This window comes from Juglans microcarpa x Juglans regia, chromosome 3D, assembly GCF_004785595.1.
Source record: "Juglans microcarpa x Juglans regia isolate MS1-56 chromosome 3D, Jm3101_v1.0, whole genome shotgun sequence".
Taxonomy (NCBI): domain Eukaryota; kingdom Viridiplantae; phylum Streptophyta; class Magnoliopsida; order Fagales; family Juglandaceae; genus Juglans; species Juglans microcarpa x Juglans regia.
The window spans coordinates 5212283-5227710 of record NC_054598.1 but is presented as its reverse complement, the minus strand read 5'-3'; the positions used below and the strand labels follow the sequence as shown (position 1 = coordinate 5227710).

The 15428-nt window shown below is 39.2% G+C and overlaps 2 protein-coding genes across 3 annotated transcripts; both read right to left on the bottom strand.

Annotated features, from left to right (window-relative positions):
* Positions 1-6631: 6631 nt before the first annotated feature.
* LOC121256326 lies at positions 6632-15354 on the bottom strand. 2 transcript variants are annotated; one of them, XM_041157095.1, is made up of 3 exons: positions 15090-15354; positions 14350-15017; positions 6632-6642 (listed from the first exon to the last, which is right to left on the bottom strand). In XM_041157095.1, exon 2 carries the CDS (start codon positions 14987-14989, stop codon positions 14357-14359), a length of 633 nt encoding a protein of 210 aa, XP_041013029.1. In that variant the 5' UTR covers positions 14990-15017; positions 15090-15354; the 3' UTR covers positions 6632-6642; positions 14350-14356. The 2 variants fall into 2 exon arrangements, with proteins under 2 accessions (XP_041013029.1, XP_041013028.1); XM_041157094.1 differs by having other exon boundaries at positions 14350-15354.
* Positions 7459-9131, bottom strand: LOC121254292 (probable jasmonic acid carboxyl methyltransferase 2). Its single transcript, XM_041154275.1, has 4 exons — positions 9057-9131; positions 8545-8949; positions 7982-8257; positions 7459-7833 (listed from the first exon to the last, which is right to left on the bottom strand). Exons 1-4 carry the CDS (start codon positions 9129-9131, stop codon positions 7459-7461), a joined length of 1131 nt encoding a protein of 376 aa, XP_041010209.1.
* Positions 15355-15428: the final 74 nt, after the last annotated feature.

Genomic DNA, 15428 nt, shown 5'->3' with positions numbered 1-15428 from the left:
GACCTGCATGGGGGTCATCATGTATGAATTTCAACACTTTACCCTTAAAAGCTAAGTTAGGATCCACAACTATTCTCCCTTTCTTTAATATTAAACCTTGCTGAACAGAGTACCCTTTAAGAAGTTCTTGGTCTGAATTAAACTTGATCAATAACTCTTGCAGCTCCTGCGAGAATGCATAAGTACCCTTAAGTTCCTCAATCCACAATGGAGTTGGGAAAGTGAGAACCGCCAGGGAGCCCTCCATAGTGTTATCATTTTCATGCCTTCTAGACAAGGCATCAGCCACCTTGTTTTCCTTCCCTTGTTTATACTCAATGGTGAAGTCATACCCCAAAAGCTTAGTAATCCATTTTTGTTGAGACACGTCCCCACCTTTTGCTCCAATAAGTACTTGAGGGCCTGTTGGTCCGTCTTAACCTTAAAGGCTTGGCCCAATAAATAGGGGCGCCACTTATGTACTGCTGTGACCAGAGCGAGGAGCTCTTTTTCATAAGTAGATAAGTTTAAGGCCCTGCCCTTTAAAGCTTTGCTGAGAAAAGCTATTGGCTGCCCTTGCTGCATCAAAACAGCTCCAATACCACCTCCGCTTGCATCACACTCCAAAGTGAAGGTTTGAGAAAAATCTGGAAGTCTTAAAACAGGTGGCGATGTGACAGCCTGTTTCAGATCCCCAAAGGCCTTGGCAGCCCCTTCTGACCATGAGAATGAATTCTTTTTTAATAAGGCAATGAGAGGGGCAGCAATCAATCCATAGCCTTGAATAAATTTCCGATAGTATCCCGTTAATCCCAAAAAACCTCGTAAGGCCTTAATATTTTTAGGGGTTGTCCACTCCAGCATAGTGGCTAATTTCTTAGAGTCTGCTTTGACACCCTTACCTGAGACAATGTGGCCCAAGTATTCAACTTCAGGGACTGCAAAGAGACACTTGGATCTTTTAGCAAACAAGCAATGTTCCTAAAGGGTCCTCTAGACCTGTTTTAAGTGGCCAAAATGATCTTCCATGCATCTGTTGTATACCAATATATCGTCAAAAAATACTAATAGAAATCGGCGTAGAAATGGTCTTAAAACTGTGTTCATAAGCCCTTGGAAGGTGGACGGGGCATTGGTAAGCCCAAAGGGCATTACCAAAAATTTATAGTGGCCTTCGTGTGTACGAAAGGCCGTCTTAGGCACATCCTCAGGAACCACCCGTATCTGATGGTAGCCAGACCGTAGGTCTAATTTAGAGAAAACCAAGGAACCATGGAGCTCATCTAGTAACTCATCAATTACTGGAATGGGAAATCTGTCCCTTACAGTCTGCTGGTTAAGTGCCCTATAATCAACACATAGGCGCCAACTCCCATCCTGCTTCCTGACCAACAAAACGGGTGAAGAAAAAGGGCTATTGCTAGGCCTTATGACCCCTTGGGTGAGTAACTCGGACACTATTTTCTCAATCTCGGCCTTTTGGTAATGAGGATATCTGTATGGTCGAGTGGAAAAGGGTTAGTGCCTTCCCTCAGCACTATTTTGTGATCATGGGATCTAATTGGTGGAAGTCCTTCAGGTTCCTGAAAAACCTGCTGAAACTGATCCAGCAGTTTGGTGATTGCTGGACCATAATTTTTTGTAGGTCGTTGTACCTCTACTGCCATTAATTGCAAAAAAAGTCCCTTACCCTAGTGAAATGTACTCATCAAACATTTAGCCCCCTCATCAGTAAATGTAACCTCACTAGGCTGAATGCCCTGTAATTCCACCCACTTGTTTCCCCACTCAAACTTCATATTGAGGTTAGAAAAATTCCAAGTAATGGACCCCAACCCGTTCAGCCATTGTATTCCAAGCACAGCATCACAGCCGGCAAGGGGTAAAATAAAAAATGAAGGGCTAAAATTAGTGCCCTGGATAGATGTTAAAACTCTGTTACAGCTTCCCGAGCTTTGCAAAATCTCCCCATTAGCTACCCTCACATTAAGTTGACCAGACCCATCCATACACAGATTATTTTTTTTCACAATGGAAGGGTCCATGAAGTTATGTGTACTTCCTGTATCCACCAGAATGATCACCACAGAGGAGCCAATCTTTCCCTTCAATCTCATAGTAGTTGGACAAGGTGTACCCGTGAGGGCATTAAGTGAAATTTCTGGGTTGATTTCAGGTTGTATTTTGGGCACATTATCCACCAATTCATGTGAATCATAAAAAACCTCTTTTGTTTCTTCAGCAATAGTATCATCAACAACATGCATAAGGTAAATTTTAGAGGACTTACAAATATGTGCGGGATTCCACTTATCTCCACAGTGGTAACATAGCCCTTTGCGTCGCTTTTCATCCATTTGTGTGGAATAAACCCTTATTGCCGGTGTTGCTGGTTTATTATATCTGTTGTAACTAGAACTTGAATAAGTCCCATGACCCCTAGTAAGATTAGATGAACTATTTTTTTCTCCCCATTGTTTTATTGGTTTGCTGGAACTAACCAAGTACTCCTCCTGAATCCGTGCGAGGCCATATGATGCATTCAAGTTAATGGGATTGAACATGCGAAGAGGGAGTCGGATCTCATCTTTGAGGCCACTAAGGAAGCATCTCAACTTATGAGAATTAGGTAATCCCTTCAGACGATTAGAGAGAGCTTCAAACCGACCCTTATACTCTGCCAAAGAAGAGGTTTGCTTCAACCTTGTGATGGCCTCCATGGGGTCATCATAAGTTGTAGGCCCGAACCTCAGCTGGAGGGCCTTAATGAAGGATTGCCAACACTGAAATTACCCCGTGTCTGCAGCATCTTGATACCAAACAAGAGCTTCACCGTTCATGTGGTATGATGCCATGAGGAGTCGATGAGCAGGAGTTGTTTGATGGTATTCAAAATAATGAGACGCCTTGAAGATCCAAGCTGCCGGGTCTTGACCATCAAAGTGAGGAAACTCAAGCCTGACTCCACGTTGCAATGGCCTTCTGTTTTCAATTTCCATTTCAGGTGGTGGCTCACGGAGAGCCAGCTGGGTTTGTGGTTGTGTTTGAGTTCCCATCATAGTTCTGAGCATATCATTAATCTGATTCATCTATTCTTGTAGCTCATGAAAACGTTGGTCATGTTGAGTAAGAAGCTCCTGAGTTTGCTTGCTGGAACGTGTATTATCAGCCATTAGAACCGTAGGCTCGTGATACCAATTGTAAGGATACTGGGTGTGTATGAAGTGTAATGGAATGATGTATGAATAGAAGATATAAGGATGGAAGAATATTGCAGACAAACTGTTTGATAAAAGGCACTGAGAAAATCAGTGAGCCATTAGGGTACTTCGAGGGATCCCTCAACCTCCAAAACAAAGGACAATTGTTCAGACGTTTTTTCCAGATGATTCCTACTGCGTACCACTACGGATTACATACTCAGCAGCTTAACAAACTCATCACCTAAGTTGCTTACACGTGTCCTTATTCTAACAGAAAGCAATAACAAAGCAAATGAAAAAGACAAATAAAGACAATAAACGGCACTGTTGCCTGCATGCTAAACGACAAGTCTCCTTCCCAAACGGTGCGCTCCACTCCTTCCCAAACGGTGCGTTCTACTCTTGTAGCAAACGGTGCGTATAGAGTTCTTCTAACTCACTTCCGCTTCACTTTCAATTCCTTGATTACCGAAGCTTCTTCCTAGAGTCATTCCTTCGTTCTCTTCTATTCCTTCTTCAAGGAACCCTAACAAGGGGGGGCTTGGAGGCGAAATGGTAAATGAGAATGAGGGTTGAGAGACGGAATGCCTCAAACCAATTCAGTGTCTTAATGAATCCGATCTACACGTCATATGTGTAATAAATGCAGCCAAATAGTACCTTCAATGAAGATTTTTTTCATTAGTGCATGACAGTAACAATGAAAAAGAGACTGGACAGTGAAAAGCACTGTGTTCTTTACGCAGTGAAAGGAACTGAACGATTGTCCTCCCCGCTCCCCAGAATAATTTTCCCCTTCAACGCCTTTCTCCTCCCCACTTTATGCGATCGAAGCATCGAGAACCCATCCCCTTCCCCTCTGCCGAAAGCCAGGGTTTCACTGGTGAAACCAACCCCATCCCCTCCGCCTGACCACCCCCGTGCTTTCATCCTGGCTGTGTTTATCTTGTGCATGTACCATTTTCAGCCCGCAGGTGATAGACCGAGACGGCGTTGGTGGTCGTCGGGGATGCTGGAACGGCATAAAGGTAACCATGCTGCATCTTTTTCCTGTGGATCTAACCATTTTTGTTTTCTTCCACTCTGCAACTTTGTTACCCCCCTCTGCCCCATTTTTCGACTGCAGCAGCTCATGATTCCTGGTCTTTTTTTCAAGAGATTCCCCACGCCTCTACACTTTATATTTCGGAAATCTTTGTTTTCGATTTCTATTATCAAAAACAGTCGCCCTCCGTGGCTTTTCCCCTTCCAAAATCCTCTATAAATTGAAAATGACCCCATTACGTAGACCCACCACCACCACTGTCTGCATCCGTCGCACGGCCGCCAAAAGGACTACCCATAAACGCCGTATTGTATGCACAGCCACCACGGCTCTGTATACGCGGTCGTTCAAGGTAATGGAATCTTGTTTGGTTACGCATTTATGACTTTTTCAATTTATACATGTATATTGGATTTAACAGAGAATTCGTCCAGATTTCTTTTAAATTGTGAAGGAATTGCTGTTCTGTAATCATATTCATAAGAGCGTGTACACAGATGTCTAAACTCCATTATAGATGTAATCATATTCATAAATTGTGAACACTGATGTAATCATATTCTGTATAGCCATACCAGCTACACTCCTCCCGGCAAAGGCACCCACTGAAGGTATGGTAATCCATTGCTCCTTTTCAATTGCTGGACTTGTTGCCTAAAGATTGTGTATTAATGGCAATCTGCATGATCTTGGACTGAGCTGTTAAATTATTAATATTGCTGGATTTATTTTTGGGCATTTGAAATTTTTTTTTTGTTGCTCGATTGTTGACATAGTTCTGTACTGCTCTTGATGTGGCGGTGATCTTCTCAATGCATCTAAACAATAAAATATCACAATATTAGTTTGTGTCATAGGGTATATAAAGTTCACATTATTGACATGGCAGGTTGTAATTATCCCTGCCCAGACAAGAAGCACAAGAAAATATATATAACTTGCATGCTAAAGTTCATTGTTTGTATATTAATTAGATGTATTACGATGATATATTTTCTTAAATTACATTAGTTTATTAAGTGATAAAGGTTTTAGTGTTGATGAATTCCATAAATTGAATTTTTTTTAGTTTAATCATTGAGAATATGTTGCATATATGTATTTTCTGCATCCTTAGCTAATTCACATGGATGATCCGGAAAATACACACACTGATCGTGAGCTTTGGACGGATGGGATGTAGGAGATTTTGATTGACATGTTGCATGCGGACACCCTTACTGGTGCAATAAAGGGAGGGAGGATCACATCCCGGGACCACTTATGCTCAACGCCTTATGGCAGTGGGTGTAAGGGTATATGATGCCAGTCAAGTTAGGGGCAAACTACATAGGCTGAAACAGAAGTAGGGACTTTTCATGGACCTTATGAGCCTAACTGGTATGGGTTAGGATCCGGAGACCGTAACGGTCATCAGCAGTGACGAACACTAGGCCCATGCTCTTAGGGTAAGCAGTTATTTCTTCTAACTGAATTTTCTGCTAGTTAGTTAGAAATTATTATTTTTTTTTTTTTTTTGTAGTTATCCATATAGAATAATAATGTTCCTGTTTTGTTTGTGCTAGGCGAAACCATAGTAGAAAGTTTTTCACACCACTGCCGGCCCAAAGTATGAGCAGCTTTGCACCATTTTCGGGACGTCGGTAGCCACTGGGACACTCGGGCACGTGTCAACGTAACCACCCCGAATCAATGACGAGGAGTGCCGGCTTGATGAAGATATGGGCTAACGCATTAATGTGGGCAATAGACAAGATCTGGGTATCAACAGTGCTAATATGGATAGCTTAATGGGGGTTGGGCAATCATCACTTTCATTGGGCTGGAACAAAAATCACCGAAATAGAGGGGGGACCACGCAATTACAGCAAGAGATGTCCAACTGCCTGTCAGAGATAGCTCGGACTTCCATAACAAGATGGAATCGCTATGAGGATCAGGATGACGCATCAGGTTCGAAGCGCAGCAGAGGCACACCTAGTTCCATCAGCGATGCCCATTTTGATCAGCACACTCAGTGTGTTAAATTGCTGCAAGAGTTTGATCCTCCATTGCCTGATGATGTTTTCCTCTGTGCTTACAACGCATTAGTGGTGAGCAATACTCAGACAGGCTTCTTGGCATTGGATGCGCAGCACGGGAGGATGTGGGCTATGAGCCTTTGAGGAGGTATTAACAGTTTGCTATCTTTGACTGCTGAATTAAGGGTATATTTCTAATTTTAAATTTTGGGTTATCAACTGTGTAGCATTTTGTTGGAACGCTGCACCTATGTATGGGTTTCAGTTAAGTAGATGCTCTTTATTTATGGAGCAATTATCTATGTTTGTTATGAATATCAAATTCCTGTCTGCCTACGTGTTTGTTATAATTAATGAGTTCCTCAAAACTTGCATGTGTGTGCCTCTTTGAGAACTGTTGTATATGATTAATGATTGTTCTAATTGGAACATTGGAGATTTAAAGAACTGTTATTATAATTGGAATATTGGAGATTTGAATAAGTATTTGTGTGTATGGAGATTTTTGTCCTGGGAATTTTATGGTAATCTATTTTTATGGTAAGAACTGTTGTAGTTGAAATTTGTCCAGCAGTTTTAAGAAGTGTTGTTATGGTAATCTATTGGAGATTTTTGTCCATACGTATGGAGGACTACCCATTGTCTGCGGGATGGAGGAGACAAGCAGGCTATGCAAGAGGGACTTTTTAATTAGGGGTCTGGTGGGGTTAGTAGGGGGACTTTATTGCCCATTTACCTTCCGTCATCAAAACGAAAAGTCTGTTTTATGAAGGCCAGTGATGGTTGGTGGTTTTGGTGTAGCGTTAAAAAAGCAGGATGTATATGTGGAAGATTGATAGAATGGTGTAGTTTGTATTACACCACAAACAAAATTTATTTTAATACAAACTACGCCATTCTATCAATCTTCCACATATACATCCTGCTTATTTAACGCTACACCAAAACCACCAACCATCACTGGCCTTCATAAAACAGACTTTTCGTTTTGATGACTGAAGGTAGATGGGCAATAAAGTCTGAGCTATCTCCGACAGGATGTATATGTGGAAGATTGATAGAATGGTGTAGTTTGGAATTTCTTCCCCTATTTATTCAGACTATGGACACGCAAAACCTGAATTGTTTTCATGAATGCATGGAATATATAGAATACACAACTTAATCCTACTGTTGGGGAAACAACTCCTTTGAGAAGTGCTCAGAAATATTAAACATTCTTCGTCATGGAAATGGTGATAATCGTGTGCTTGGCTTCCTCAACCTCCAAATATTCTTCTATCTTACTGGAAAATCTTTCAAACAAATCATCCATGATCTCTTCTCCAAAATGACCCACCAGCATCGATTCTGCAACCACCCTCATAGTCATGGCCACATACTTTCCTCTACCGGCTTCCTCAAAACTATACCCTTTGTTACTCATGTATTCATCCATGTTACAATCCCAGGCCACTTCAAATGTTTCAAATCGATGAATGTTGAAGCTGGTTCCTTCTGTTTGGATCACGGCCTTAGCTTCCTCTATGGTAGGTGCATAAAATGGCAGATTGAACCAGTCCAATTTCGCCTCTTCAACTTTTCCCTGGATTAATACCGCTTATAATAAGAAATACATAGTGAAAAACAACCATTTCGTTTGCATGAAAAAGTCCTATGTCTGCCTGCCCTTAATGCAACTGATAGATACCTTACGTTCAGCAGAGAAGAAGAAGAAAATAATTGTACCGTACCTCTAGGACCATGTCATTTAGAGCGAAACCTAATAACTCCCAGATGGAGCAGCTTTGGTTGCTAGAAGAATCAGCTTTCCTGGTACTACCTAACATCACAAGGACCATCTGACCACCAGGGACCATCTCTTGCGAACGTGATCTTAAAAATAATGTAAAGTCTTTCTCAAAAAGATCCGAGTAGGCTTTAAGCACATGATGGGGGCTTGTCTTTGCTATGTGAATATTACCCTTGTTTAATGGAACCCCTGATTCCCCTACAAGCCCTTCAGGGACCTGTAAATTAATACAATTCTCAACATGTTTCAGGTGAATATTTATATATGGGAAGCAATTCCATGCATGTTTTTTAAAGAAATGTTTTTATAGTGACGTGATGCCTTTTTAGAAGAAAAATAGTGCCAAAAGCATCTCCATAATGCCACCAAGCGTGCTCCTTTTTTTTTTTCTTTTCTTTTTTTTTTTTTCCAGTGATGACAGAGCTCATATGTTATATATCCTTCTAATATGATTATCCTACGGCCACCAAAAGGAAACAGATAAATTAGGTCATAAGTGCTAACCTGGGAACGCCATTGAAGACTGTTAGAAGAGTAAACAAAATGAAGAAAACAGTCGGGAAAGAGCCTCCCATAGAAAGTTCCAGGCATTCCTGCGATGAAACAAGGCTCAAACTCACTTCCCTTCTCTTTCTTTAGTTTCTCATAAAAACTCGGCAGAGACCTGAATATGGTATTGAAATCATTGCCCGGAAGATCATTAAGGAACACTTGGAACATGGGTGCCTTGTGATTAACCCGTTGGCATGTTGCATAGATGATGTCCATAATCTCCCAAACCAACGACAGCGTGTTGGGTCCTGATGAACATCCCAAATCTGCTAGTTTTACACACTTGGGGAAACTGCTTAGAGAGAGCCGTACTACGCTTTCTTCTAATATTGACTTTGCCTTGAGTATCACCTCTTTCTAGAAGAAAAATCAAGTGGTTCAATAGTTTTTCGAACGAAATGGACGAAGAGAATGACTAAAAACTTACAAATTGTGACTGTATTTGTGAGTACGAGAGATAATACCTGAATTAAAGAATTTTTGGCATAGCTTGTTTCTCCATCTCCTCCATTCATGTAGAGAATTTGATTCGCTTCCATCTCTAGTCTGTGTGGATTGGTTGCCTTGGTTCAAATATAAATAGTTAGATGAGAAATGATAGTTATAATAATGAGTGTGCAAGTTTCGCGTAATTATTAAAAACGACTATATAGTATTTGTATACTCTACGATTACATATAATATTATTCTAGTTAGATATATGATAAATCTAATTCTTATAAATCTTTTTTTTATTATTATTTTATCAAATGGTGACTTAACAAATCCCCATTATCTATAGTCTCCTCTCCCTTTCAAGATCAATCGAACAGGAACCGTCCATATACACCAAAATGTCAAACACAGAAAAAACACCCAGGCAGGACCGGCTCAAGGTATGCAATACTAACATCATTAGCATTCAATAGGCAAAGTCAAATTCCGAATTTTTCTAATATAACATGTTTTGTCTTTTGTCTTTTGTCTTCTGTTTAAAACATATTCCTAGGTTGAATTATCTAAAATAATAATAAAATATTTTTATTTTAATATTTAATATTTTTATTTTTATCTTATTTATTTTTTTCATATTTTACAATTTTACACATCATATGTTAATTAATAATCAAATTATAATTAAATTATTATTTAAAAAATAATATTTTCAATAGTCATTTAATGTTAATATTAACTACAAATATTTTTATTAAACTCATCTAAAATTTGATATAAATGTTTTAATTACCAACTAAATATCTAAAACAATGAGTATGGGAAAGACTCTTCTACCAGGCAAGAATAACTTTTGCAAATTCCATGTGCCACTTACTGATTTCATCTATAAAACTTAAAACTTACACAGACTGGAAATAAAAAAAAGACTGGAAAAATGATTCCAAGCCACTGGCTTGATTCCAGGCCAATTACTAGAGACAAAATAAAATTATTTAATATAATTGTACGGTTGCATGACCAATTCAAACAAATAATTAGTCAACTGTTTCTTGTTTAATAGGGTAGAATGCACCTTTCAGATGCGGAGTTATTCTGACAATTATTATATGTTAGAAAATGCAAAGCAAGAGCTCACTAGGACTTGGCATCAAATTAAGCATCTGAATGAGCATATGACACAGCTTTGAACACATTCTTATCCGGGGGGAAAAAAAAAAAAGAAGCATCATTTCTAGGACTTGGGGAATTCTCTTATCCGCTTATCCAATCTCCAAGACATGCTCATTTCACGAAATATTACATCAAGCATCTGCTTTTGACAATGAGAAACGCTTCGGGCAGGTGTGTTAAGGATCCCGGTCTTGTCCCTAACACTAAGGATCACGAGTTCGCCTTGATGTGAATAAAGACCGAATGACCTTGCCAACTTACTTAGTCTTTGGACAATAATGGCACGTATGATAGTGATGATGAGTTCTTAGGTTGATCTAAGGGATGAATAAGGGCGTTTGATACAATGTGGAATGGCTTGAAAGTTACCCTTGATGTTATGGTCACTTATATGATAATTAGGGTTGGTATGGTGAAGTATAACTAGGGTTTTGTGTGGTGACTAAGGATGATTTCGAGATTGGGAAGAGATAGACTGGGGTTGGAGTCTTAGCTAAGATGCTAGGGTTTGGAATGGTGTGGATGAGAGAGGCTAGGGTTTGGTGGCTAGGGTTGGCCAATTTTGGGGTTGGTTACCCATTAATGTTAGGGTGATTCGGTATTGGCAATAGGAGAAAGTGTTTGAATGAGTCTAGGGTGCTCCTTGACTTTAAGGATTGCTTAAAGATAAGATGAGGAATATATGATTTGGATATGGTCAATGGATGAAGATGGATGGTGTTTGAATGAGTTTAGGGTTGCTCCTTGACTTTAGGGATTAGGAGATGGAAGATAGGATTTGAATATGGCAAGATAAGATTGGGATCTTTGGTTGACTTGTGTGATTGTAGGGAATGAGAGATTTGAGGGATTGGATATGATAGATGAGAATGAGTTTGAATGAGTCAAGGGTTGCTCATTGACTTTAAGAATTAACTATGATAAGATTAAAAAAAAAAAAAAGGATTTAGATTTGAATATGGCAAGAGGATGGAGTCTTTGGTTGACTAGGTTTATGGAAGGAGTTGAGAAATTTAAGAAATTGGATGAGTGATTGGAGGGATTGAGTGATTCAAGGGAAGTTCCTAGAATCAAGAGATGAAATTGGATTGAGTCAACTCTCTTTGAATTAAAGAAGTTGCGAAATGAGACTCTTGATGGGTGGCTAGGGTTTGTGTGAGTGGATGGACGCAAGACTCCTAAAAGGAATGAATTACCTTATAGAGATTTGAGGTGAAACGGCTAGGGTTTTATGGATGGAAGACTTTGGTGTGGCTGAATATGTAAGTGGAGTATATGGACTAGGGTTTTATGAAATGGAAAGATTTATAGGCAAGCCAAGTATGACAAGTATGACTCATGGATAGGGCAATGTATTTGAGGGATGAAGGCTAATTATGGGAAGTGAACTATTATGAGAAGTAAGGCAACACTAGGATTGGTCGAGTGGTGTATGTGGGATAAGGTTGTGGCCGAGTATGGTAAGTGGGAAATATGACTAAGGTTTTATGGAGGGGCAGCTAGGTAATTTATGGAAAGTGGACTAGATCAAACACTATAGTGGGCGAGACTTAGTGTTTGGGTGGATCAAATAAATGAATAATACGGATGAACACATATGAACATTCAAGAACACAATGATGAACAACTTCACCACCAAGTCAAAAATGCACAAAGATGAATGGACTCAACAAAAGAATATGAAGACTCTTTTTAGTTTATATGAATATTTAGATATGTAAGAAAGTGTAGATGAATAAGATGGAAAATAAGAACAATGAAGATAATGGATGAACAAGATAGCACTTCAACTATTGATTCACGGATTGCACAATAGTTGCAATAAATCTCATAGATTGATAAACTTGAAAATAACAAAGATAACACAACTTGGATTCACGAATTGTACCAAGTTGCAAGAACAAGATAAGTTAAATCACACCTATTCACGAATTTCAAGGTGATGATTCTCTACTAGAGATTCACGAATTGCGCCCAAGTAGCCCAAGTGCCTAGCACCGAAAGGGTAATCTCAAGAACAAGTCTACCCACTTAGGAAATTTGCCAAATGTTCAAAAGATGTAAACTAAATGCCTAAGGGTCTTATTTATAGAGAATAGAAAGTGAAAATCCTAATAGATCCCTTGATAAATAAAAATAAAATAAATAGATCAATAAATCATAAACAAATGATAGTGTTGTGGAACCCATGGGGGCCCACGGCATTGGCTCTTGGTGGCCTTGGCTAGCCCATGTATGCTTAGGACCATGTCCTAGGGCGATTTTTGATGGGGTCTTGACACGGTGTCTCCTACAAAGATTTATTATCGGAGACAAATAGAAACATGCCACGTAAGAGATTATGAAGATACCGGCCTTCTCAATGCTGCAGATGATCCTTTGTGCATACCCCTCTCTCTCTCTCTCTCTCTCTCTCTCTCTCTCTCTCCCCCCCGTCCATCTACAGAAATCCCTGTCTCTCTCTCTCTCCTTCCGTCACCTTCACGAAATCTCCAACCCGAAAATCATCTCTCTCTCCTTCCGTCCATCTGGGTAGATCACGTTGAGGATCCAAGCGGATATTGCAAAGGCTACAACAAATTGGTATTTTTCCCAACTTCTCAGCTCATTTGATGCCTAAAGACAACAACATCCGAGCCTTTCACTTTTGTATTTAATTAAATCATGGGTCTCCATCACTGATATATGCATTTTTTGACTACAGATGCATTCAAATCCCATAAAAAAAAAAAGAGAGAGAGAAAAAGAAACTCAAAAAAAGAAGAAGAAAAAGAAAAGACTACGTTATAATTTTTTTTCCAGTAAAATCGATGTTTAATGGATAATTTGCAAGTGAAGCAATAAAAACTGGACTATCTACCCCTGCTCATTGAAGTAATAAAAGGTCAAGGTCAAGGTCAAGGCCAAAAAAATACAAAAAAAAAAAAAATTTCTAGAGGTGACAAGCCAAAAGGATAGTTCTTGGCAGAAGATGCAAGAGTTTTTGCAAATTCATTCTGCAATGGAAGATGAAGAGAAAAAGAAACTCAAAAAAAAGAAGAAGAAAAAGAAAAGACTACGTTAATTTTTTTCCAGTAAAATCAATGCTTAATGGATAATTTGAAAGTGAAGCAATAAAAATTAGGCTATCTACCCCTGCTCATTAAAGCAATAAAAGGTCAAGGTCAAGGCCAAGGCCAAAAAAATACAAAAAAAAACAAATTTCTAGAGGCGACAAGCCAAAAGGACAATTTTTGGCAGAAGATGCAAGAGTTTTTGCATATTCATTTAGCAATGGAAGAAGAAGAGGAAAAGAAAAACAAGTCAAAATTCGAGATCAAGATCTTCTGTGTCATTCTCCAGCCACAAGCAGTCAATAGCGGACGTAAACGTGATGTCGGGCTAAGGATTTCAATTTTGATCTTGGACAGTGGGAGTAGACCATTTTACTTTCAGATTTCGGGTTAAGATTTTCATGAAGGAGACGGAAGGAGAGAGAGAGAGAGAGAGAGAGAGAGAGAGAGAGAGAGAGAGAGAGAGGGGTAGGGGTATGAACAAATAATCCCCTACAGCACAAAGAGGTCGTTGTCTTCATAAATCCCGTATGTGACATGTACCCATTGGTCTCCGATAATAAGCCTTTATAGGAGACACCGGTTATAAGTTATTCTCTTTGACAATTATGAGATGAATAATGCTATTATGCATCTTCAATTTGTTATCTTATTTTGAATCCTCATGCATTTAATTTTTTTTTAAATTTTATTTTTCTTAATGGTTAAGGAAGTGACTATTAGTGTATTTGTATTTTCTTATTTTTTTTAAATGTTTAAACATGTTTAAAAAATGTTTGCAATAAAAAACAAAAAAAAAAAAAGTGCGATTTGCATTAGGGGCACATCAAGTGGACAAATTGAGAAGACACAGCAGCACTACTATCACGAGATTAAAGGTTTTCTTAAAATAATATTTACACAAATAAACTCATTATTTTTCATGGATTTGACTTTTTTTTTTTCCCCCTAAATAACCAAAAACTTTCTTATAGTATATTAATAATCCTAAATAGAAACTGTTTGATATACAATGGAAGTGAAAATGCATACTGCATATTTGCATTACACACTTTCTTTTTTTTTTTTTTCCTTTTTTTGTTGGCGTAAAATGCATCACACTAATTCTAGAGCACAGTGACAGGGTACTCTTCTTCCCTTCGAAGCCTTTGATGCCAGCAGGCAATGAAAGCCTCAACCTTTCGCTGGAACTCCTCGCTGCTAATTTCATCTTCGGGACATGAACTTTTCGCCAACCTCTCACAACAACGAGCAGTATTCTTTATGCATTTTTCTTTCTCCTGGCCCTGATCTCGGCTTGTTTTCTCGCACGACGTCCCGCCATTTGAATACTGCGAGTAACTCTCAAGTACCGTCCGGTAATCCGTGACTGCACTCTCATCAGAAATATTGATATGCTCGTCAAGTTTTGGGGTCTCGTCTGGGTGAACCTTCCGATTGATCTTTTCACTGTTCTTGATGAACTCCTCATAAAGATCAAATCCTGAAGTCTTTGTTGTAGAATCTCGAGCTGAAAACTGACCGGACTTAGCGAAAAGGGTGATAATGATAACATTTCCGACGAAAAACACGAAGCGAGGGCTCACCAAGACGAGTTTCACATCACGGAAATACCCGGTGGAGTTGTTGACAGCAAGTGGGAGTTGCATGGAAAGACTAGAAATCAAGACAAGAACAACACATACCTCGATTACCCGGCAAAGGTTTGCGATCTTTTGAAGCTGGCGATGCCTTAGCATCAACGCGTTTGCCTTCTCAGCTTTGATGCTGTAGAAATTGAATGAATCCATTTGCATATACAGGGCTTGGACAAAAGGATTGAGGATTTTTACTTCCTTTTTTTTTTTTTTTTCGTTTTGCAGTTTTCACTCGAAAGGGAACTGAGTTTTCATCACAGCTTCATTAGCGACCATTTGTCTGAACAAAGAAAAAAGAAAAAATGCTTCCATCATGGAAGACGACAAGGCGGAGTTGAGGTTTCGGAGCATAGAGAGAGAGTTAAAAAGGCAGCCAAGGCTTCAGAGGTAAATAGAGAGTTGGAAGGGCAAAACAAGACAAAGTGAACAATATTTGCTCTGTTTGTTCAAAAGGGGATGTTGTTCAACTCGTTTGGATTCGAAGATGAGTTGAAATGAGTTGAGATGGGTTGTGAATAGTAATGAGATGGATTGTAAATAG

Coding starts and splice junctions, on each gene's coding strand:
- LOC121256326 (XM_041157094.1), bottom strand. CDS start 15,046: ATGCAAATGGATTCATTCAATTTCTACAGCATCAAAGCTGAGAAGGCA.
- LOC121254292 (XM_041154275.1), bottom strand. CDS start 9,131: ATGGAAGCGAATCAAATTCTCTACATGAATGGAGGAGATGGAGAAACA. Junction 8,258..8,544: donor GTCTTCAATGGCGTTCCCAG/GTTAGCACTTAT, acceptor ATTAATTTACAG/GTCCCTGAAGGGCTTGTAGG. Junction 7,834..7,981: donor TAAATGACATGGTCCTAGAG/GTACGGTACAAT, acceptor GTATTAATCCAG/GGAAAAGTTGAAGAGGCGAA.